This window comes from Uloborus diversus, chromosome 5 (assembly GCF_026930045.1).
Source record: "Uloborus diversus isolate 005 chromosome 5, Udiv.v.3.1, whole genome shotgun sequence".
Classification (NCBI taxonomy): domain Eukaryota; kingdom Metazoa; phylum Arthropoda; class Arachnida; order Araneae; family Uloboridae; genus Uloborus; species Uloborus diversus.
In genome coordinates, this window is record NC_072735.1 from 183073514 (window position 1) to 183097252 (window position 23739).

Sequence of the window (23739 nt, forward strand, 5' to 3'; positions counted from 1 at the left end):
TGTCCTAATTGTAATGTGTATTTTAATCTGATTAACCCTAACAGACAATATAAATCATCACAAACCAAACAAAGGCCACCACCGAACCAAATAAACTATTCACGAACCAAATTAAAAAAAAAACAAAGGTTGTCTTTTCACCAAACATATCCTGATATTTTCACCATGATATTTTATCTTAAATATATAGATATTTTTTAACAAAATTTTTAAAGAAAACTAATATTCTGAATACTAGAATACAAGATGTGCAGCCGCTTAATATTGGAAACAATACTTTTGAAGGAGTCACCCAGTTTAAATACTTGGGTGCACTTGTTACCAGTAAGAATGAGTTTGAAGTGGAAATCGAAAATCGAATTTTGATGGCAAATAGATGCTACTTTGGCTTAAAGAGCCAATTAAAATCTAAGCTCCTTTCCATTAATACAAAAATAAACCTATACAAAACCCTCATAAGACCGATCATTTCATACGGTAGTGAGACATGGGCAATTAATAAAACAGAGGAAAACAGACTTCTCATTTTTGAAAGAAAGATCCTTCGGGCAATTTTTGGAGCAGTAAAAGAAAATGACGCTTGGAGAAGTTTATATAACTTTGAAGTATACCATAAATACCGACAACCCAACATCTTAAGAGTATTCAGTAAGTTACCGCCCTATATAGCTAGGGCTAAGGCAGAAATACATGAAATACACTGCCAGCTCAGTCAATTCCAGCCGAGGACCGCAGTTTCGTGCTTATTAGCACTCATCAGCCCGGCATAGGAATGACTGAGCTGGAGATAGAAAACCTCTTAAGGAAGCCAAGAGTGCCAAACAAACTGGTAGCTAATACAGAATTAGCACTGACCAGACGAGTGACCGAAGCAATGGTTCGGTTCAACTCGAAGATTGTAGGCACTGCCCTATATATATAGGGCGGTAACTTACTGAATATACCTGCCTTTGCCTTCAAAATTCGAGTTGAACTGAACCATTGTTTCGGTCACTCGTCTGGTCAGTGCTAATTCTGTATTAGCTACCAGTTTGTTTAGCTCTCTTGGCTTCCTTAAGAGGTTTTCCACCTCCAGCTCAGTTAGTCCTATGCCGGGCTGATGAGTGCTAATAAGCACGAAACTGCAGTCCTTGGCTTTCATATATTTAGGCAGTGAGAAGCAAAAGGATGTAGGTGATAAAATAAAAAATTTGGAGATAACCGTACAAATGGTAGGTGAACCTTTACTCCATTTTGGGGCAAGATATAAAGTACTAGTAGCCCTGGTTAGTGCTGATATACAGCAAGATTTAGAAAAACTTTACAATAAGAGTCTACCAAGGACCTCAACATTAAACGAGTTTTACTCCAAACCAAGGGCGCCCATATAGGGGGGCAAGGGGGGGGCTCAAGCCCCCTTGGAAATTAGAACTTCGTTGCTTTTAGTACTTTTTTTCTTTGCAAAAATATGAAAATATTTTTTCTCCAGCCATGAATGAATACATAATTAAAAATGTCAAATTTTAATGACTCTAATCTGTCCTGAAATCTGCCTCCTTGGGGAAAATATCCTGCTAAACAATGCTTAAAATTTCTGAGCCCCCCCCCCCCCCCTTACAATTTTGCGTATGGGCGCCCATGCTCCAAACTTGAAAATATCCACTTACATTCCATTGCTTCTCAAAGCCTCATATTTGAAAATGATCAAGTTTTTTTCTGAAGTATTTTTAGGGTTAGGTGTCTTGATTTTAGCTGCATATTATGCATAACAGTTTGGACTACAACACAAAAGTGCAGCTGAAAAATAAAGAAATTAAAACTAAAACAAAATGTTTCTTCTTACTTAATGCTGGAGCAATCATAGGATAATATATATCCCACACAGCATCTATAGACATCCCACTGTCCAAATAAATAGCACCAGCAACAGATTCAAAGATATCACCCAAAGCTTTAGGCACTTCAACTTCTTCAAGAGCAAAACATTCCGTTTCTTCAAGATAATAGCCATAAACCTGAAATAAAAGAACAAAAGAAGAGTTTTATTAGCATTAATTTGAACAGATAAAAAGAGTAACAGTTTTCTTGGCATATAAAAAAAAAGCAATCAAATACTGTACACCATGTGTAAAATAGCACAATGTGTATAAAAGTACAAATAAAAGCGTTTGAAAAGAGTTAGAAACTCCACAAACAGCTGTTACAAGGCTATCGTAACCAGCTCTAGTAGTTCTGCCGCCCTAGGTGATATTGACAAATGCCACCCCCCCCCCCATTTATTATTATTAATAATAATAATAATAATAAAATAATAATAATATAGTAATAAAATAAAAATAGTAGTAAAGTTCTTAAAATTAAACTGAGTTTCTACTTAAATTCAAACTGGGTTTTGCATATCCAAACACTGGTACACACTTTAAATTATTTTTTTCAACATTAAAGTAGTGCTTCTTATGGCACTGAAAAAGATACTAATGTTTTCAAAAGACTTTTAAGTCTCGCAATTAGCTGCCTCTAAAATGAAATTGAATTTCTTGTTAAATTCCGAACTATGTTTTTCATATCCAAGCACAGGTGCACTCTAAATTATTATTATTTTTTTAAGTACTGAAGCAATGAATCTTATGGTGCTGAAAGAGATATTAATACTTTAAAAAAATGTTTCAAGTCCAAAATTTGCTGCCCTTAAAATCTGCTGCCCTAGGCGGCCACCTAGGTCGCCTACCCCAGGTGCCGGGCCTGGTAACAAGTAGGGGAGAGGGGGGCACATGTAAACATGGGGCACATGTGAACAAACCATATTTTACCCAGATAACATAAGGGAAAAAATCTGAAAAAAAATCATGTTGATGGCAGCAGTAGTACTGTATACTGCCTGAAATTTCAAAGATCTCAACCATTTTGTTTTTTAGTTATCATAATAACTTCTGTTTTGGAAGGTGCCAGTAAACTTTCATGTTCCAGTTCTCAGAGTAAAAACACATTCAACACTATCTTTATTGTGATTTGAACTTTATTCATTTTGAAGTGGGATTTATAAAGTAAGTTTTTGTACTCGGTTTTTTAAAAAAAATTTGAAAGAAATATAGTTTTTTATCAGATTAGGCTTAAGTTGTTATATGGGGCACATGTGAACACACTATGTAGGGGCAGGTGTGAACTGTTTACATGTACCCCATACTGTTCTTTTTTTAGTTATTTCAATTTCAAAAATTGTTTAATTTTTTTATTTGATTAGGCTAATTAAGAAACATTGAATAATTAAAAATTTTAATAATTGAAGTTAGTATCAGCTGTATCGCGACTGTGTTGGAGGCTCCAAAAGTGATCGCGGTTTGTGGAGAGAAACAAATTGGACAAAATGTTTCAGGCGAGAGAGGTGAACTTGTATCATTTTGTGGTATAGTTAATGCAATGGGAAACACTGTAGCTCCTGTTTTTGTATTCCCAAGAAAAAGATACAAAGATATTTTCTTTAATGGAGCATCATCAGAAAGCTTAGGGTTCAGATATCTTCCTAGAAGTTGTAAAACACTTCTAAAAGTACTCACGCTGTACCGCAGCAAATCCTGTTTTGCTTCTACTTGATAATCATGAAAGTCATATCAGTTTGGATATAATATTTTGTTGTGAGAATGGAATAGTACTCCTTACATTTCCCCCTCATTGTTCACATCGCTTACAGTCTTTGGATGTAGGTGTTTATGGCCCCTTTAAATCTGCACTGAAAACTTCTTTCAATGACTGGTTGACATTACACCCAGGAAAAAGAATAACTATATATGAAATTGGTCAGTGTTCTTCACCAGCTTTCCCAGCAGCCTTTACATCCAAAAATATTAAATCAGGCTTTTCTAAACCAGGAATTTGGCCGTTATCTCGGCTTGCTTTTACTGACGCTGATTTCATCCCAATTCAAATAACAAGCTTAATGCCAGTTAATCCTGAGGATGCGTCCACCAGCTGCAATTCACATTCAAGTCCTACCCCAGAATGAGTTAGACCATTGCCTAGAATAGAATTTCACGATTCTACTCTAGGGAAAAGTAAGCAGCGTCAAAAAAGGAAATCAAGAATTTTGACAGACATCCCCGAAAAAGGCATTGTTGTTAAAGCTATGGAAGAAATGGCAGAGAAAATGAAGATAAGATGTGAAAGAGTTGCAAAGAAAAGAAAGTTAGAACTTGCTGAACTGTTGAAAAAGGAGCAGTCAAAGGTTGTAGTCAGTGACTCCGAGTCCGACATTAGCTTTGAAGAGAGTAGCCATCAAGAAATTTGTGCTGAAGTCAACCTTGCACCAGAAAATTTATCTGTGAATGACTTTGTCCTCGTAGAATTCACTACAAAAAAGACAAAAATTCACTATGTTGGCCGTATCGAGAAAATGTTAAATTCATGAGGAAGCAGAAGAATGAAACCTTTGTATTTCCAGAAACAGATGATACATCGATGGTAAACACAGATGATATTCTGCTAAAATTACCCCCACCTACAATTTTAGGTAGCACATATCGAGCTGCTTCTTCAGTTTCTTTTTCTGTAAAACTTGAAGGCTATAATGTTCGTTGAATCAAGTTAATTTATTATGTACTCAATATTTATATTTTCATTGTGTTTATTAATGTGTAATAAAGAGTACTTAAAGATATGCTTAGGTGCATTTTATACCATTTATGTATCTGTTCACTTGTGCCCCAGGTGTGTTTACAACTGCCCCCCCACCGGGGCAGATGTGAACAAAATGTAACATATTTTAGAATTAATTTTTAGGTTGGAATTTCCTCTTGTAGAAGGGGGATAACTGCATGAAAATATTAGCAAATGTTTGATTTATCATATTTAGCACCTTTTTCTTTTCTATCTCAAATTAATAATGAAAAATATAGAAAAATGTCGTTTTTGTTCACATGTGCCCCCCTCTCCCCTACCTCCTGTAATTTGCTATCAATGTGGATTAGCCTATATCAGACAGAGTCGACATGTTCTCTCAGATTCCATACAAAATACACACAGGAACATTGAAAATAGCATCCCAAGAGAGAATAGAGGTACAATCGCGAAATTTTGCATATAAGAAGAGTGACATCTGATAAGCAAATGATCCAAGTTTGGTGTCAATGAGCATGACCGTTTACTGTACAGCACTGGTAAAATCAGGAAAAAGGTGCTAGATAAACCAGTGCATAATATGAAATTTATAAATGTTAAGATTACATCCGGATAGTTGGAGAACCTTAATGAGTGAAGGATGTCAGGCAGACGAGTTAGAAAGCGTTTCTCACAATTAAGCGAGTTTGAGAGAAGTTTGATCACCGGCCAGAAAACTGCAGGCTGGTCGACGAGCCGTATTGCTGTCCAGGTGAATCGCTCGGAGTGTTCCATTAGAAATTATTGGAGGCAGTGGACATGAGATGGTACCAACGTGCAAAAAACCGTGTCTGGAGTGACCAGGAAGACCACAAGGAGAGAGGATGGAAGAATTGTGCGGCAAGCACTCGTGGATCCCAGTGACCGGTTTCACCATACAAGCAGATGTAGGAAAAGTAGTTGTTCCCCGAACCATTTCTAAACGTCTTGTAGAAATAAATCTGCAGTCCAAGCACCCTTTTCATGTACTCCCTTTAACACCAAAACATGGCAACTCTGTCTGCAATGGTGCAAAGCCAGAGCGATGTGGGATGTCACTGATAGGCAAAAGGTGGTGCTCATTGATAAACCCCGATCTGTTTTGGGGTCAGAGGGAATCAGCGCATAGATGAGGAGGTGCCCTGAAGAAAAGTACCACACCATCCATTCTATCGTACGACAAACTGCCCGCACAGCGGGCATAATGGTCTGGGAGGCTATAGCCTATGATAGCTGGCCTACTCTCAGTGGCGGGTCTAACAGTACGCAAACTAAGAGGCTGCCGGGGGTCCCATGATGGCGCAGGGCCCCGAAATTCAAAGATACAATAGGGACCAAAGCTCGACAGGAAACTGGTATGCTAAAACAAATTGGATTTAAATAATACCAACAGTAACTAAACGAATGAGTTATTTTACAGTCAAGGCCTGATTTACCAAAAGGCCCAATACAACTGGTTTAGCGGACCCCACCAAAATTTTTTTCATCAATATTTTGAATTACGATACCAATGCCATAGGGCCTCGAAGTTCGGCAAGAATCTAAAGCTCGAATACGTTGGTGTTAGAGTTTACCAACTATAACTAAACAACAGCGTTTTTTTTTACAGTCGAGATCTGATAACCAATAGGTCTGGTTTAGGGTCCTCCAAGTATTTTCCCCCAATATTTTGAATTACGTTGCCATAGGGCCTCGAAGTTCGGATAGAATCTAAAGCTCGAATACGTTTGTCTTAGAAATTACCAACTGTCACTAAAATACAGATATTTTTTACAGTCGAGATCTGATTAACCTAATAGGTCTATGAGGTCTAGTTTAGGGGTCGACCAAAATTTTTTAACCAATATTGTGAGTTACGATGCCGTAGGGACTCGAACTTTGACTAAAATCTGAAGTTCAAATACGTTGGTTTTAGATTTTAACAACTGAAACTGAATGAACGAGTTTTTTTTACAGCCGGGGCTTGATTTACCAATAGGCCCATGAGTACTACTTTAACGGGCCTCCAAAATATGCTCTTTTTATGCCAAAAAATGACTTCCGAAATGACCCCTCCTTATCCAGATGCTAGATCTGCCCTTGATCAACAGGTCCGTGAGTCTCGATTTAGGGGCCCCAAAATTTTCACCACTATGCCATAGGACCCCAAAATTTGAATGGAATGCAAAGGTCGAATATGTTGGTTTCAAATATTACTAACTGCAATTAAAAAAACAGCCCGTGCAGATATGTCGAAACGAAAGTACTGTAACAAACTTTCGAATTAGCCCATACCCTGCCCGCCCCCCCCCCCAATTCTAGAGTTTTATTAGCCCTAATTCAAGAAATTTTATTGATTTTCAAATTTTTAATTTTTGTCCAAAAATTTCTGTTTTTTCTCCTGAAGCAAAATGTGCCAAGAAAATTGTACTAATAGGAAAAACATTAAACCTGTTTCAAAGCAGAGTCTGTGTTTTGTAGTGTAGTATAAATATAATCGTAATTCTAAATATTGGCGGAAAAGATTTGGGGGGCCCCCTAAACCGGACTTCATGGGCCTATTGGTTATCAGATCTCGACTGTAAAAAAACTCTGTAGTTTAGTTACAGTAGGTAATATAGCGTAGAGCAAGATATGTTAAATCACATCAACACTAAAAGCAAAATTGGCAGCAAAATTGACGATTTTGCTGCCAGTAAAGCACGCCGAAAATTTATATAAGTTAGATACTAAAAATAAAAATTTTTTTAATAAAAATTATTGTGTAACAATATTGCTTTAAGTTTTTGTTTATACTTTATTTTTATTTTATTGGAACTTCTTCTTTTTTTACTTAAGAGAGGGTTCCCCAAAATTTTTACCGCTTAGGGCCCCCCTTCAATTGATCCGCCTCTGCCTACTCTAGTTGGGGTGCGTGGAACCTTAACGGGCCAGTGTTATGTTTATGACATTCTGCAATCACATCTAAAACCTTTCCTAAATGGCCTCCCAGGAGCAATTTTCCAGCAAGATAATGCTCGCGCACATACAGCTAGAGTTGCTCAAGACTTCTTACTTCCGTGTGAGTCTCTTCCATGGACAGCCCCCCGACTTGTCCCCTATAGAGCATTTACGGGATCAGCTGAAATGCCAGATGTCCCAGTGCTACTCTGTGCAAGATTTAGAAGTGGCTGTTAAAAATTTGGGGTCCATTTGCCTCAGAACAACATCAGATGTTTAATTAGCTCAATGTCAGACCATATTGCGGCATGTATTGCAGCAAAAAGGGGTTCAACGCGCTATTGAAGTAGCACTGAATTTATTTCATTTCTTAGCCTGAATTTGTTTAATTGTCTAGATTTTGAGATCAAATGTATCTCTCATCCAGTGGCGGATACAAGGGGAAGGTCATGGGGGTCATGACCCCCCCCCCCTAAACCGCCGACAATAGTATCCGTTCACATTGTTGTTCAAACTCTTAATGAATAAAATGTAAACGATTTCAGTTACCTTTCCATTTTGTTAATTATTTTTAAAAGTAAAAAATTTAAATATTACTTCTGTCAATTGCTTATGAAATTAATTAGAAATGTTTATGCTCTATTAAGTGCCTTATTCCTAGCCGATTTGGTGCTTTTAATGACACCCAAGCAATTTCAAAATTATATTTAACCCAAAACCGTAGGTTTGGACACTGAGCTTCAGGGGGGGGGGTTCATTATCCAGCATGCGGCATGACCCCGCCTAAAATGGTTGTCTACATCCACCCCTGCTCTCATCTGTATTATTCTGTACATTAAATTTCCCTTCAATCCAATGCTTTCTTCTTGGGGCGCTATTTTCAATATTCCTGAGTGTAACATGAATATTGTGTCAAAAAACGGGATTTCAAATGCTTTTCTATTGCAAAATATTGCTGGCCCTGCATTCACGTTTAAGAATTTTCTTCTACTAAAATTACCTATGATTGTTCTTCCACTTACGATTTAGACTTTTGAGAATCTTACTACATCTAAAAGAATTGTACTTTGAAGGTTAATGATTTGTCAAGCATGTCCCCTTTCCCTACTGTTTAAAAATAAATTCCTTAGAATATAATTTTTTTTTAATGGTCGTTTTCCTCCTCTACAGTGGCCTTTAATGTTGATAAATAAAAATATGTGAAAATGAAATTTGCATCTACTATAAACTGACTCCAACTTCTATGTTTTTCATTTATAAATATAAGATAGCATCAGGAAAAGGGGAGTCAGGATGGAACCAATAAAAAAGTGTACTGCAACCGAGTGGTCATGATATCCTGGGTTTATTTTAGCAAGGTTGGATGGTAGAAGCAATCAGATTTTTATTTTAGCTTTACATTCATACGGATACAAAATTGATTAGATGATGAAAAATGTCTTAAAAAACAAAAGTTAATAAGTTTAACCCAAAAATGGCAGATTATTACCACACATTTAGCGTACAGCTATCTTTTTCCAAAATTTAAATCATTAAACTAAGCTGCACAAACTTCATATTTTTAAAACTATGGAAACCGTAATTTTTTAATGCAATGGATGCAGTATTTTTTATAACACTACCAATTAGCTATTAAATACGATGTGTTGCAACAAGCAACAATTTCTATCTTCTACTGTAAATCTTTTAGAAAATTAAATCTTCTCTTTTTAAATATAAAGGATTTACACACTTTTTTAAATATAATTTTACTTCAGTAAGAAAGTAGGTACACTAACTCCAAAATTAAATCCTTCCAGATAAAATAACATTCCTTCAAACAGAAATGTCATGCACCCAAACCTGTTTTTGTGCAGTATATGAGAATTTCAATCAGATTGGACTCCATTGGCGAAATTATTTATAAAACAAGTGCGAAGTAGTATCTTCAAGTGACAAGGATGGATACAAGGGAGGGGCGATGGGTGCGATCGCCCCTCCCTTAAGGGATCCTAAAACGGCATTTTTTCCAAATTGATGTCATAAAACGCAAGTGTAGGCTGTCTTTGACGACATTTATTAAAGGAATGCAGTTCGAATCTTCCTCCTGTTAGCTTTTTGGATTTGAAATTTTAAAACGGCTATTTCAGATTATCTTTAGTGATGTTAAAAAGACGAGTTTGGAGGCCTTCCACCCGGGTATTGTTCAAAATTTAAGTCTTAATGACGCGATTGTAGACATTTCATGTAGTGTAAATGGGTTCAGTCCGCTATTTTAGACAGTTTTTAATCATGTAAGGGGGAGGGGGTATCGAAACATTTCCCCTCTGAAATTAAAGTTCTAAAACGCAATTTTAGAATAACTATTTCAACGGAGAGGGAAAGGAATAGGTTGAGGGACCTCCTTGGATTGGATAAATCTCTATATTTTAGTTGAATCAGACAAAAAATGCCCCCCCCCCCAATATGTGTAAATAAGATACGTAGTAGAAAAAAAAAATCAACCGCTCCCTCCTTGAGCAGTTTCTGGATCCGGCCATGTCAGGTGATGACAGGGGCATTCCGATGGGAAGTCCTTTTGACCTCCCAAAAATTTCGTTATTCAGGAAATTTTGCCCGACTATTGCGCAAAATTATCATGACTTGGTTTATTTTGATTTCGTTTAAAGATAACTTTTTGATTTAGTTTCTACGTGAGACGTTTTTCATGCGGTCTGTATACACCACATAAAAAAAATTTGTTAACTATGTAGCAAAAACAACTTTTTATAGCTACTCGTGAAGTTTCAAACAATTTTTTTAAATGCGATTTTTTTTATGAGATCCCTATCCACTGCATAAAAACAGGTTGGGTGTATTCTTCACTTGAGCACAAAGACAGAGTACAAACAGAGATGAACTATAAAAAAATATTAATCAAAACTAAAAATGCTTGGTTGTCTTACTTGAAATTCTTGAAAAGCTACAGAGCTGCACAGGAGTTCCACAAAATTTCCCAACAACTTGAACAAATGTGGTGACAAAATTTTCAGGAACTTGTGGTAGTTGTATTTCACTGCCAAAGAAGCAAAAAAATTGTTATTCACCAATGCAGAACGCAGATCAGTCAATTTTCCTGGGGAATGGTCGTTGGGGTCTTCGTAGAGCTGACGCGTTATCATGAAGTCCAAAACTGCATCACCTAAAAATTCCAACCTCTGATAACAATCTGTTATTTCATTGAAAGAGTACGAAGGATGAGTGAAAGCTTGTAACAGGTATGCTTTGTTTTTGAATTTGTACTTGATAATCTTTTCAAATTCATCAAATCCCAAAGTTAGACGTTCAATCACAGCTTGAACATGATTCGGTGGCAGTTCCGATAGGATGGGATTTGGGGGTGGTGGCCAATTAGGCCAGTTTTGGAAATCCTCTTTGCTTGCTTCGTGGTCTTTGATATTGGGCAAAGGATTGAGGCCCATCCAAGACATGAACATCAAAGCACCTTTTTGACCACAAGAAAGCAAGTATGCTCCGATCAAAGCTTCGACAGAATCGGCAAGACATTTATCCGATATGATACTCTTTGTGAAATAAGAATACTTGATGCCTTCTGCATCATCTTCTTTCTTCTTCAATTTTACTACAGCTTTTGGGTCAACGGATTCCTCTACTACATAACACGGAGGCAGCCAAGTGCTATTGCAACTGAAAACATTGCAAATCATATACTGGCCAAGATTCCTTTTCTTAGCACACTGATAAAGACGGAGATTTTGAATTAATTGACTCCTCAGCTTTGTCAGTTTTCCTTCATCAAAGGTTGGAAACTGAATGTATGTTTTGATGGACATGACATACTTCAGGAAGGAATCCCCAATCATTTCCAACCTTTCCAAATCAAATTCATCACCAGCACTTTTAGTAGTTAAGGCTTTCAAAATCAGGCTAGGGTTAGGCCCTGGATGAGTTTCGATCGGCACATCACGTACGAAGCTAATAACTTTACCATCACGCTTAACAATATCTTGTGGAACTTCATTAGTTGAAAATGAATTCTTTATCTCCCCAAGACTAATTAGATGTTTTCTCAGCTCTTTATCGCTAGATTCCAGCTGAAATTCTGGCCAAGTAAAGCTTTCATCAACTTTGCCAATGAAACCTTGCGCTGCAACTGTCTGTCTTATTTCTTCTGCTAATGACAGAGAAGTCAGTCTAAATAAAATTGTCGGCAAACATAAAACTTTGAACATAAAAGATGATGGGAAGGGATGAATAATACACAGTTCTGGAACTAAGTATTCACGATAATTCTGACGCCTCAATTTTGTCTTACTTGAAACGCCTTCTTCGTCATAAGACTGTTTGACAGAAATATAAAGAGGCTTCCACAGATGTAGAATTCGATTCTCCACCGTTTCAACCAATGGCTGTTTGTCAATTTGTATATCTATGGAATACTTTTCTTTAAAATATTGTTTGTAGTTTGGATATTTTTCAGTTTCAAACTCACTTAATGGGGTTTTATCATAGTGAATTTTTGCCACATGGTGAAATGTTGGAGGTTCCGTTTTCCAATCATTCAGCTGGTACGAACGCAATAAAACAGCGTCAGTGAACAGATTTTCATCAAACATGGTTCTGTTGTCAGTTCTTGATGTCATCAGTTTAATTCTATTGTATGGATGATCTTTAGTTTGGTGTATGAAATTCCAATCAACTTCAATTTCAGCATTCAAATCTGTAAAATGGACCAAAATTTATGAGACAATCATGAATGAGTTAGATACAGATAAAAGTAGCACTAATAATGATAATAAACGCATTAGGAGTTCTAAGTTAATAAGATCAAATTTCTGTTCCAATTACCTTGATTGACTGGAACAACATAGTAAGAAGCATCAGCATATACAGGTGCAAAAGTTTTGTTCCTCTCTATCCATAAAGCATCAGAAAAAATAAAATGGTGAAACTCCTCCAATTTTGATAGCTCTTCATGAGACAAAACAAGACTTTTGCAAAATGATATGCTGACTAAGATTCTGCCAGATTTATTGAACACTGGAAAAGGATTGATCTAAAATAAATAAGAGAAAACACAAATTACTTCATATATCAACAATATGCATCAAAATAATTTCAACTGCAGCTCAAAATGAAACTTTAATGAGATATGGTTAAAGGTAATCCACAAATATCACATTTTAACCATTTTGCATGACCGATGAAAACCTGTGTCAGTGGCCAGGGTTGTCCTATTGTGTCCACCCCGGAAAAAACCATCCCGGACAAATATCATTTTGTCCATTTCGTCCACTTCATCAATAAACTGGAAGTTTTGAGTTAAAAATTTGAAGTTTAAAATAATAAATAATTATGTAGAATTTCCTATTCAAGTAATATCTTAATATAAAAATAGCATACATAAATATGTATATAAACAACTGATTGTAAAATAGTTTAAAGAGAAAATAAAAAAGTAAGATCTGTTGAAGTTTATGTAAGTGTGTTAATAAATCAAATGAGTGTTAAAATAAATTATAAGCATGTAATAGCATTTATAAAACAAGCACATCAGCTGTAAATTTTAAGATGTTTATCTGTGATATGGAGGTTTATTGCCCATAATAATTGCATTTATAAAATTAAAAAGTAGAAATAAAAAGCTTTTAAAGGTTGGAATTTCAAAACATTACAAATCATATTTAAAAAAAGAAAGAAAAACTACTTGATATTAATAAAAGAAATGTTGGCATGAAATGAAATCTGTTCTTGCAATACAAATACAAATGTAATACATGAGTACAACACTCTTGCCTATTATAGCCTCTTCCGGTACACTGTTCTAAGTACCCACAACCCTACTAAAGTAGTAATTTTCGTAATTTGTATGACATTAACATATCCATAAAATATGGACATCAATAAAAACTTGAAAAATATAACAGTTATAAAATATTTTTAGTCTATACATTTTTGTTTTGTATGTATGTCTCTAAGCATTTCACTTGACTTTCCCATTGAGTTTATTTTCTACTATTGTATATAATAGTCTAATAATGCCCAGTAGCTTATTCACATTGTTAAATTTTATTACTTTTAAGTTAATTATGATCTAAAATTAGCTGCATCAATGTGTTAATTATTTTTTTTTAGATTTATGAAATTCTAAAGCTAATGATTCTATTTTAATTAAATGAGTAATTCATAATAGAAAATGTATTAGAATAATATACTAATCGTATTGCACCATAACAATAAATTTATGTATGTATAATCGGTTTATTTTTCATTTTGTTCATTTTGTCCAGTTTCTTCCTACGTCCCGGACTTTTTATAAAAAAGTGGACAAAATAGCAACCCTGTGACAGTGGCAGCTGCTCCTCCCATCCAAACGACGCTATTCTGCGTGACGGTGAATGTTACTCACTACTCATCAGAAAGCATTCTATCAAGTGTGTGATTCATTGGATTTCGTGAAAAAAATATAAAAATGGGCTAGCAAGTGAAAAGGGAAACGTATACTTATTTTGAAGTGGCTGTTTTTACTTCACTTCCATTCAGAATGGGATTTAGTGGGAGATATTCTAGCAAGGGGTTTAACTTTTAGATTCATTTGTATAGCGCACTGTGAGAACACTACGTCATCTTTCCAAGAAGAAATATCTAAATTTATGACTGATCCATCTATGGAGCCTTCAGACGACATTGAAACAACTATAAATTAATTTTATTGGAGTTCTTCATACAGTAGTTACAGGTAGTTATCAAAATAATGGAAACACTTGTGAATAAAAGTGACATTTTTAAATGTGCTTCGTACGTAATAAAGAATAAAACTAGATATAAGGTTTTTTTTATAAATAGCAATATACATATTCTGGTAGTATATGGTGGATTAACTGAAGTTCTGGACATCTTGGATTTTTTTCAAGCGTGTGAAATATCGGACTTCACAAATTTTAAAAGAGGCCAAATTGCTGTAGTGCGTCTAGCTGAAGCAAGCATAACTGAAACATCTCAAATTATGGTGTTTCTAGAGGTACAGTATATAAAGTCATGACAGCATACACGTAGCGCGGTAAGACAAGCTTGGCAAAGCAAAATAGTAGACGAAAAGAGAAGCTCAGTGAATGAAACCGGCGGGTATTGAAGAGGATTGTAATGTCTAAAAAGCGAAGAATACCAGCAAAAATGACCAGAGAGCTCAATCACCATCTGAATTCACCAGTGTGAGTGATTAGAGTCAGTAGGCACCTTTATCAACAGAACATTTATGGCAGGGTAGCGATTCCCAACACATTTGTCACAGATTGTTTCCATTATTTTGATAACTACCTGTACTTTCCATAATCATACACCAAAAAAGAAGGCAAAGAACTTAGACGGGGATGTGTGGTTTGCTCAAAGCACAATAAAAGACGTAACACTATCTACTAGTGTAAAATGCGCAATGCGCATTGATTTGGACCAGGGGCGCCGACTTGGAAAAATTATTGGGGGGGCCGGATGTCACCGGGGTCTAGGGAGTATCTTAAAGCACGGAGCCCCCCCCCCCCCCGAAAAAAAATTCAGATTTTTGTGCCTTGAAAATGCCAACTTACATATTTTCGGTGTGTATAATTTATACAAACAAACATATGTGACAGGGCGTTTTCAAAGTAAAACAATCTAAAAAATTGGTACACAAATTTTCTGCTTCAATTAGATCATGTCACTTGCCTTAAGTGAGGGATAATTTTACAGTTCCATTTTGTAGGGAGACGTGCAGTACCATAGCTAGGCTACGCCACTATACAAGGTAGTGCACTTGAATTGCATGGAAAGGCACTCCCAGTGGCACCGATTCAAAACAACTATTGGGGGGAGGGCAGGGGCGGCATTTCAGCATTTCATTTGGGGGGTCGAGTTTCTTAAATATGTATTATCATAGTGCGGTAACAAACACACATTAGCTAACAAGAAGTGGTCATAAAATCGGTTTAATATGAATAAAAATTAGTGCTTAGACGCAATTAAAATTCTGATTCATTTTCTAATAAGTTATCATACAAAACATCTCGATACTGAAGTTTTTATACCTTTTGGAAAAGTTTTAATGCATGTTTTTTGGAATTTGGAAGAGCAGGGAATCGTCTTACTATCAGTACCCAGTGTCGCGCTGTTTTGCCAGTACAGCTAAATAGAAAAGGTTTTTTCTTTCTTTTTTTTTCTTTTGCTCATTGTGCTTCGAAAATATTTCTCTAACCTAACAAAAAAATTTCTCTACCAGCTGAGCTGATTGGAATAGTTAAAAAATAATTGAAGTAACAAAGTTATGTATGAAAACACTTTTTATGTCTTGCTCTTCAAAATCACACAGGCAACTTAACCGACTCACGTATTTGCACGTAATATCACGTTTTGTTAAAAAGCCCACAAGACGGACTTGCACGTAGAAAACTGCCAGAGAAAAAGCTACCTCCAAAAGGCCCAGGCCGTGAAATTCCTTCTTCGTTCCCCCTCTGATCTCCCGGGGAGAGAGGCGTTGCTTTATCTTCCCCTTCTACACGCTCTGTTAAATCCGAAAGGACACTTGTAAAACCTTTCATTTGTACCTTACTATTCAAGTTGTAATGGAAATCGCGGTGGAGACATCCTAACTAGCATTTTATTTTAAATTATCTTATTAATTTGTTAGGAGCTTTGATGAAGGCATATTTGAATGTGTAATATGAAATCATTGTAATTTATATCACACAGTCAACTATGACTATCAGACGTAATAAATCAGTGGCTATATAAAAGAGGTACTAATGCTGATGGGAAAAAGTTCTTGAAATAAGTTTAATAGCAATCATCATCATATAAAAGCCAGAATCTGTAATCGAATAACGCTCTAACATTACCAAGACTGGATGTCGCGCCATAGAATGCGAGATGGTGTTGCTTTGATCTTGAACCACTTAAAATTCAGTAATTTCATTTATAATTTGATTATAGTTTTCGGCAACATAGCGTGTCAAAATAGAGCAGAGCAGTGCTCTATTTTTTTACTATTTTACTATTAAGGTTTTATTATTTTAAATTTAATAAGTGAATTTGTGAAACATTCAGAAGAGGTAACTTGGTTGTCCGTTTTCAGCTCATACCATTAGGCAAAACAAGACGCATGTTTTATTTTGCTAAGCGTTTTGTAAAAAGTCAAATTATACTATAGTGAAATCCCGTTACAACGAACTTCAAAGGACCCTGCAATACCTTCGTTATAACGGGAGTTTCATTGCAATTTAATTTACGCCTCGCAATGGCAATTAAAAGAGGAATAAAGGAGGAATTTCAGGAATAAACATTTACTTTGCTAAAACAGATATTTTGTTGCATTGCTATTTGAAGTAACGGGATTTCACTGAATAAAAATGTAACGTGTAACTACAAAAGTATGTATCTTCAGTTCCAATTTTTTCGTTAATGCGGCTTTTTCTCTCATTTCAACAACGTCATGAAATAGAGAGTTTCAAAGTGGCCCTCTATTTTTTTTTTTTTAAAGTAGCGCCAAACTTACTGCCCTTGAAGCTGATCAATCTGGCCCAAATCTAAAATTATATTTTGTTAGCTTCCAAAACAACCGATTCTATTTTCGGCACTCTTAAAAACAGGTGAAAACTTCATATCAATTAAAAAAGCTTGAAATAGTTGATAAAAGCAATTCTTGGTTTGAAATTTTTTTTCCTTTTGAGCGTTTTCCCATGGTATCTAGAAAACAAAATTGAGAATATTTAGCTTTTGTATGTGTTCCGGGCCGAGAAATTTATGAAAATCGTGCTCACATGTATCCCAGGACTGTTCATTTGTGCCTTCCCTACCCTCATTGCGGCACATGTGAACAATTGAAGACAATTTTTTTTTTGAAACCATATATAATAGAGAATTTTTTTAAAAATCTCAAAACATTCCATGACTCTAAGAAAAAACTATTCAATCATGGAAGTATTTTTGCGCTGAGAAATTGATAATAATTTTTGAAATATAAACAAATGAAATAAAAAGAAAAGAGGATCACGAGCTGACTATTTTGTTACGAACAAATACAGTGCGGGCCCAAAAAAAATCTTTATATTTAGTTGGCAATTAAAAACTTTACATGCAAACTTCTTATTATAATTTTACTTGGCATGCTCCGTTGTTATTTGCTCGAATACCGAATATTCGTCTAGATTGTGGCCGAATATTTGGTATTCGGCCAATTCACAAAGGAGCATGCCAAGTAAAATCACGACAAGAAAAAGTTATGTAAAATATTTAATTGCTAACCAAATGTAAAGTTTTTTTTTGCCAGCACTGCACAAACTATGCAGAATCTATTTTTATATTTTTGTGAAAGTATCTCTTATACCCACGGAGATATAAGCATTTCTTTCAAAAATGCCCATTTTATTTTAAGGTTTTCGGCTCAGAGCACGCAGAGTTTTCCGTTACTAAACTTTCAAAATATTTGACAGCATACAAGAGAAACATAACAATAAAATTTTAAATTAAAATATTGAAAATTTGTTGAAATATGAACGTTTAAACAGTTGAGTTTTCACTGCGCATGCGTGAAAGACATCAATTTATAACCTTAGTAATCCAAAGCCCAGATAGATTCTGCACCTCGTGATAAAATTCCAGCTCGATATCTTAAAAATTCAAAAGGTTATCAGCGACGTAATGAGCCGAATTTCAATAATTCTTTGATAGGCGACGACTCGTGAGGGATCGTTCGCAAATAATCTGTTTTTATCACGAATTACTCTGAATGACGGTTGGCAAGTGTTACCAGTTAGCGGACAATCCCCCACGAGTCTTCGCGTATCAAAGAATTACTGAAATTCGGCTCATTAGATATCTTACAACTTTTTGAATTTTTAAGATATCGAGCTGGAATTTTATCACGAGGAGCAGAATCTATCTAGGCTTTGGATTACTAAGGTTATAAATTGATATCTTTCGTACATGCGCAGTGAAAACTCAACTGCTTTATACGTTCATATTTCAACAAATTTTTAATATTTTAATTTCAAATTTAATTATTATGTTTATCTTGAATGCTGTCAAATATTCTGACAGTTTAGTAACAGTTGACGGAAAACTCTGCGTGCTATGAGCCGAAAACCTTAAAATAAAATAGGCATTTTTGAAAGAAATGCTTATATCTCCGTGGGTATAAGAGATACTTTCATAAAAATATAAAAATAGATTCTATATAGTTTGCACAGTGCTGGCAAAAAAATAAAATCTTTACATTTGGTTAACAATTGAAAATTTTACATAACTTTTTCTTGTCGTGATTTCACTTGACATGCTCCCTTGTGAATTGGCCGAATACCAAATATTCGGTCACAATCTAGAAGAATATTCAGTATTCGACCAAATAACTATGGAGCATGCCAAGTAAAATTATAAAAAGAAGTTTGCATGTAAAGGTTTTAATTGCCAACTAAATGTAAATTTTTTTTGCCGGCACTGTATTATGTAGGTTAGTTTGGTTTGCTTTTTAGTTACATTAAAATTTAGGTCACAATACGTGCGTAAAAGTGAAATTTCGACTAAGACGAACAAAAATTTCTGATCTCTTCACTGGAAACATTTGTAATTGAATACCAGTAAACAGTGGTGGCTCGTGGGAGGGAGAGGGGTCCCGGTCTCCCTCACTTTTTTCAGACAATAATTTATAACATTGATTTATTTAACTTTTTTGTGCGAAAGTGCTTGAAATAAAAAAGAAATAAAAAAAGGATTGTACCGTATTTTCCTGCGTATAAATGCGGTAAGGGGAGGGGGGTGCGAGTGCGCCCATTATCTGGCCCCCTCACTTTTTCAAGGCACGAGCCGCCACTGCCAGTAAATAGTACTATCATTAAATATATCAGTGCTGTATGTACGGTGTGGATTTTTAGGGTTCAAACCACCTCCGAAAATTTTCAAGCCATTCCAAAAAATGCTTTTTATTGCTTTTTTTTTTTGCTAAAAAATTTGTTATTACTATATATTTCATTCATTTATCTATTTTCGCACTTCACTTGAAAAAAAAATACATAATTGCTATTGAAAGAGTGTGAAAACTCACGACTTTATCTTTAATATTTATTATTTATAATGTAATTATTGCGAACATTCTTTTTTACGAAACGATACAGCGAAGCAAATTTTCCTCCAAATTTTAAATACTTGACTCACGCTGAGAAAAAGATTAAAATTCTTTAAATTTGAAAGTTCATTTTTATTATTTAATGTATCTTATTCCTAAAAAAATATGACTTCAAGAGGCATCACTTCGAATGCGCGTATATAAGTACACGCATCTAATCTATTTGAGTTTTTATAAAAAGAAGTATAGTGAATGAATTGGATTTCTTTCCTTTATTTATGAGATGCGTCATTTTTTACATTAGTATGTTAATGTCCTTAAGGCAGCATCTCTCCTTTAAATAACCTATTGTAGCAAAAAACAATAAATAAACAAATTAAATCAAATTTCATTAACCATATAAATTTAACGAGAAATAGGTTAGGTAAAATCCTCCCCGAAATAAATGCCTGATTACGGTCCTGAAATATGTATTAGAAGTACGTATCAGAATTAGGAAAAAAAATCCCTACAACTTTAACTATAAAATCTTAGATTAGAAGAAATTTTCACGAAATTATTTTGAAAAAAAAATGCATAATAGTGGAACTACCCAATGTCTTTTTGGTATTTCTTTTCTAACTCCCAACCCCTTCCCATCTGCCGTGTTTTACATCAAATATTTATCGACTTATTATCGTCTGTAACGTTTATATTTCTTTGTGTTAATTTAATATCATCAGCGTTATCTAGTTTCTCTCTCTCTCTTGTTAGTAATTGTAACAACAAAAGAAATTAGACGGAATAGTGGAAATATTTTTATGGAATGTGAAAATGTTGACAATGTTTTTCTCGCCTGTTATTGGCAAAAAATTAAATATTTCATATTTTAAAGTAAATAATGTGCTTGCTTAATTTTGTTTTAACCATACAAAATTTTTCGCAGAAAAAAAATTAGGAAAATTGACCAATATATTATTTGATTATCTGGGGAAATTATTCGATTAAGTGGGGATACTTTACATTGCATCTATGGAGAAATATTTGATCCAAAAAAAATTTATTTGTATAGGCGGTGAAAATTAGTAGTTTCTGAACGGAAAAATATACTGTAATTTATAAAAATATGGTTCAACAAAAAAAATTATTATTATTGTTAATACTTTTCAAAATTGGCTATTTTTCTGATGTAAAATAATTTATTTTGGAGAAAATTTAGGAATTCTAAAAGACCTTTTCTTCATTGCAAGAAAATACAGCTATAGATTCAACTTCCACAACTCCTTCGTGGCTCCAATGAAGCGTAGAAGGGAAAAGAATGTGGGCGGAACTGGAACTTCACTTGTCATGATTCAAAAGGGATTATCTCCTTTAGACTCAACCTTGTTTCGTCTTGTTTGGGGGAAGGCATTTCACAGGTGAAAGTACGTGGCCACCAGAATGGCATTGTGAACTGGGAAGCCCTGTGCTAAAAAAAGCATTTTTTAGAAATTCCTGTTTTCGTGGGCGGGTTAAAAAATTGCAAGGAGCTTAATTTTCATCATTGAATAATCTAGTCTCGTGGGCACTCTCAGCTTCAATGAGATGTCATCTACCACCAGCTCTGTTATTCACTATTCCAGGCTGAAGAGTCCACAACAAGGACGGAACTGCAGTCTCTGGATGTGATAACTGGTCTGTCGGTATATTGCCTGTAATTTTTCTTGCCTAGTGCTAAAAATTTTACTCATAATTGAAACATTTTATTTTTAGTTTTCAAAAAATCCAATCCAGATAATATAGATCCAACCATGCAGAAAAATAATTATCATCAAATCTTGTGTTAATTTTATTCGAAAAACAATCTATTACTTCATACAAAATATTAAAAAATCAGTGTTTGACTTCACATCATCATGTGGATTTTTCTTTTTTTAGCGCCTTTTTCAAATTGGCTCGGAGGAAGAATTTTTTTTGAAAACGTTTCACCATTGATTGAAATATGCATCTATGTAAAATCTATTTTCAATTTCAATTGCAGATTGAACAATGGTAGTATGAACGCACAGATCAATTGTAGATTGATCTGTGGCTTGAATAGTGCGAAAATTAAGTGTGGCGGATTGAAGATGTTTTGATAGAGTAAAGCATTTTTAAAACACTTTCCGCAATAGAAACAAATTGAATAAAATTTCAAACGAAGTCATACATGCTTTGAAGGGCATGAGCTTTTGAAAGAATCGTTTTGCAATAATTCTCACAGTCGTCAAATCACTGCTTTGAAGTTATAGAGAAAGATTTTTATGATTTTAACTCTTGAAGACCATCTTGTGTCACTTCGAGATTGCATAACTATAGAGTCCCATAAAAGGTATTTGTTGATATGTTTTTTTGTTTTTTTTTTAAATTCAATAAGCACATGCATTTTTAAGAAGTTTCTATGAAAGCAGATAATGCATTGAGCAGCTAAAACGTGTTTCTAGCAAAAGAAAGCGATGAACACTCATTAAATAAATATACACTTAAAAAATGAGCGTAAAAGTGAATGTAAAATATCAAGGAATTTTCTTGAGAAAACCATTCAGCCACACCACTTTGCACGAGCCTCTCATATTGGACATACCATCGTTACACTGGGCACACAAGTATGAAATATTTAGCCGAGAAAAGGCCGAAAAATACTTCTTGAATTTCTAAGTTATCATCCAAATAACGAAAAACACTTTTTCTAGTCTGGGAATGTGTCGAGCTTCATCAAATAGTTACTGAGAACCAGCGAGATTTTTTTTAATGAACATTGATTTCCGACTTACATAAATTGAATTCACCCATTTTCTATCATTCTGCTTAAAAAATTTGGGGGTGCGACCGCCCCCTCTTGACCCCCCTATTTGCCGCCCCTGGGGGAGGGTACCATAACGGGGGCCTTGCCAGGGTAAATTTTCTAAATTTGAGATAAAAAATAGTGAGTTTTATAGTTTTTTAAGCATTTTAGAGTCATATGATCAACATTAGAACCCCAAAAACTCGACTCTCGGTAAATCGACACTCTGAGAAATTCGACAAGCCGACACATTTCTTGGCTTTGGAAAAAAAAAAAGAAAAAATGGTATTTTTGTGAAAAGCTAATTTAATTTACACTAATAATTATACTTTTAGTCTATTAGCAGTGAATATATAGCTCTTCATAATTTTTCTCTGCATTTTACTTTCTTCTATATCTAATATTTTGAAGAAAGTATTGGATTCATGCCAATCTTCAAATTTTGACGGATTTGAAGGTTTTGAGGTGTGTTCAGTCCATTTCGACACTTTTTGGAAAAGTGTGTGTCACATATGTGTGTGACCAGTTTTTTGTGGCCGCTCTAAAGCAAAAACTACCACATGAAATCGAACGAAATTTGGTACACATATGTTCCCCTATGTGAACTTGTGCCCATTGGATTTTGGCACGAATTCCTCCAAGGGGGGTGGAGCAATGGGACGTTTCTTGAGTCATGTGTGCCTGCTATTACCCAGGGAGTAACTGGGGGAATCAAACAAAATTTGGTCCATATGTTGCCCCTAACAGGAACAAGTCCTGATTCAATTTTGGTGTCAATAGCTCAAACGAGGATTGAGCTATAGAACGTTTTTTGTCGTCAATTGTGACTGGTATCTCAAGAAACAATGAACGGAATCAAACAAAAATTTATAGACAAGTAGCCCTTAGAGGGTATAAGAGCCGATTCTAGTTTGGTGTCAATAGCTGAAAAGGGGGTGGCCCAATCGTACATTCTTTCTTTCTCATTGTGAGTGCCGTATCTCAAGAAGTAATGCTACGTTCTAGATGAAATTTGGAATAATGTGAGTCCATTTGTAAATAGGCGTTGGTTCAATTTTGGCGTCAATCGTTCCATGGGGGGATGATTTTTTTTTTTTTTGAGTAGATAAAAATAGCTTTATGAATGCAACAGTAAGAAAGATAAATTGTAATTGACTGTCGTCTGCGTATTTCGCATGATTTTATCTGTTGGAAAATAACCAGAAAATCGCGATGATTCAAAATTTTTAATTGTTGCCAACTTATACTTGTTAACAAATAAAATATTTGTAATTAATTCATGCAAGGCTTTTAAAATAACTTTCAATTTTCGCTCTTTGCTTTGCTTTTGCAATAATTCAGACATTAGGATGGTCCTCAAGTT

At 35.0% G+C, this 23739-nt stretch overlaps 1 protein-coding gene across 2 annotated transcripts in view; it reads right to left on the bottom strand.

Moving 5' to 3' along the window:
• Positions 1-23739, bottom strand: part of LOC129221924 (endoribonuclease Dicer-like) — a 69339-nt gene that overhangs the window by 5045 nt on the left and 40555 nt on the right. For both annotated transcript variants that reach the window (XM_054856305.1, XM_054856306.1), the window contains exons 10-12: positions 12355-12562; positions 10452-12226; positions 1823-1994 (exon numbers count right to left, since the gene is read on the bottom strand). In XM_054856305.1, coding sequence (XP_054712280.1) covers positions 1823-1994; positions 10452-12226; positions 12355-12562 — 2155 coding nt within the window. The remainder of the gene's footprint in view (positions 1-1822; positions 1995-10451; positions 12227-12354; positions 12563-23739) is intronic.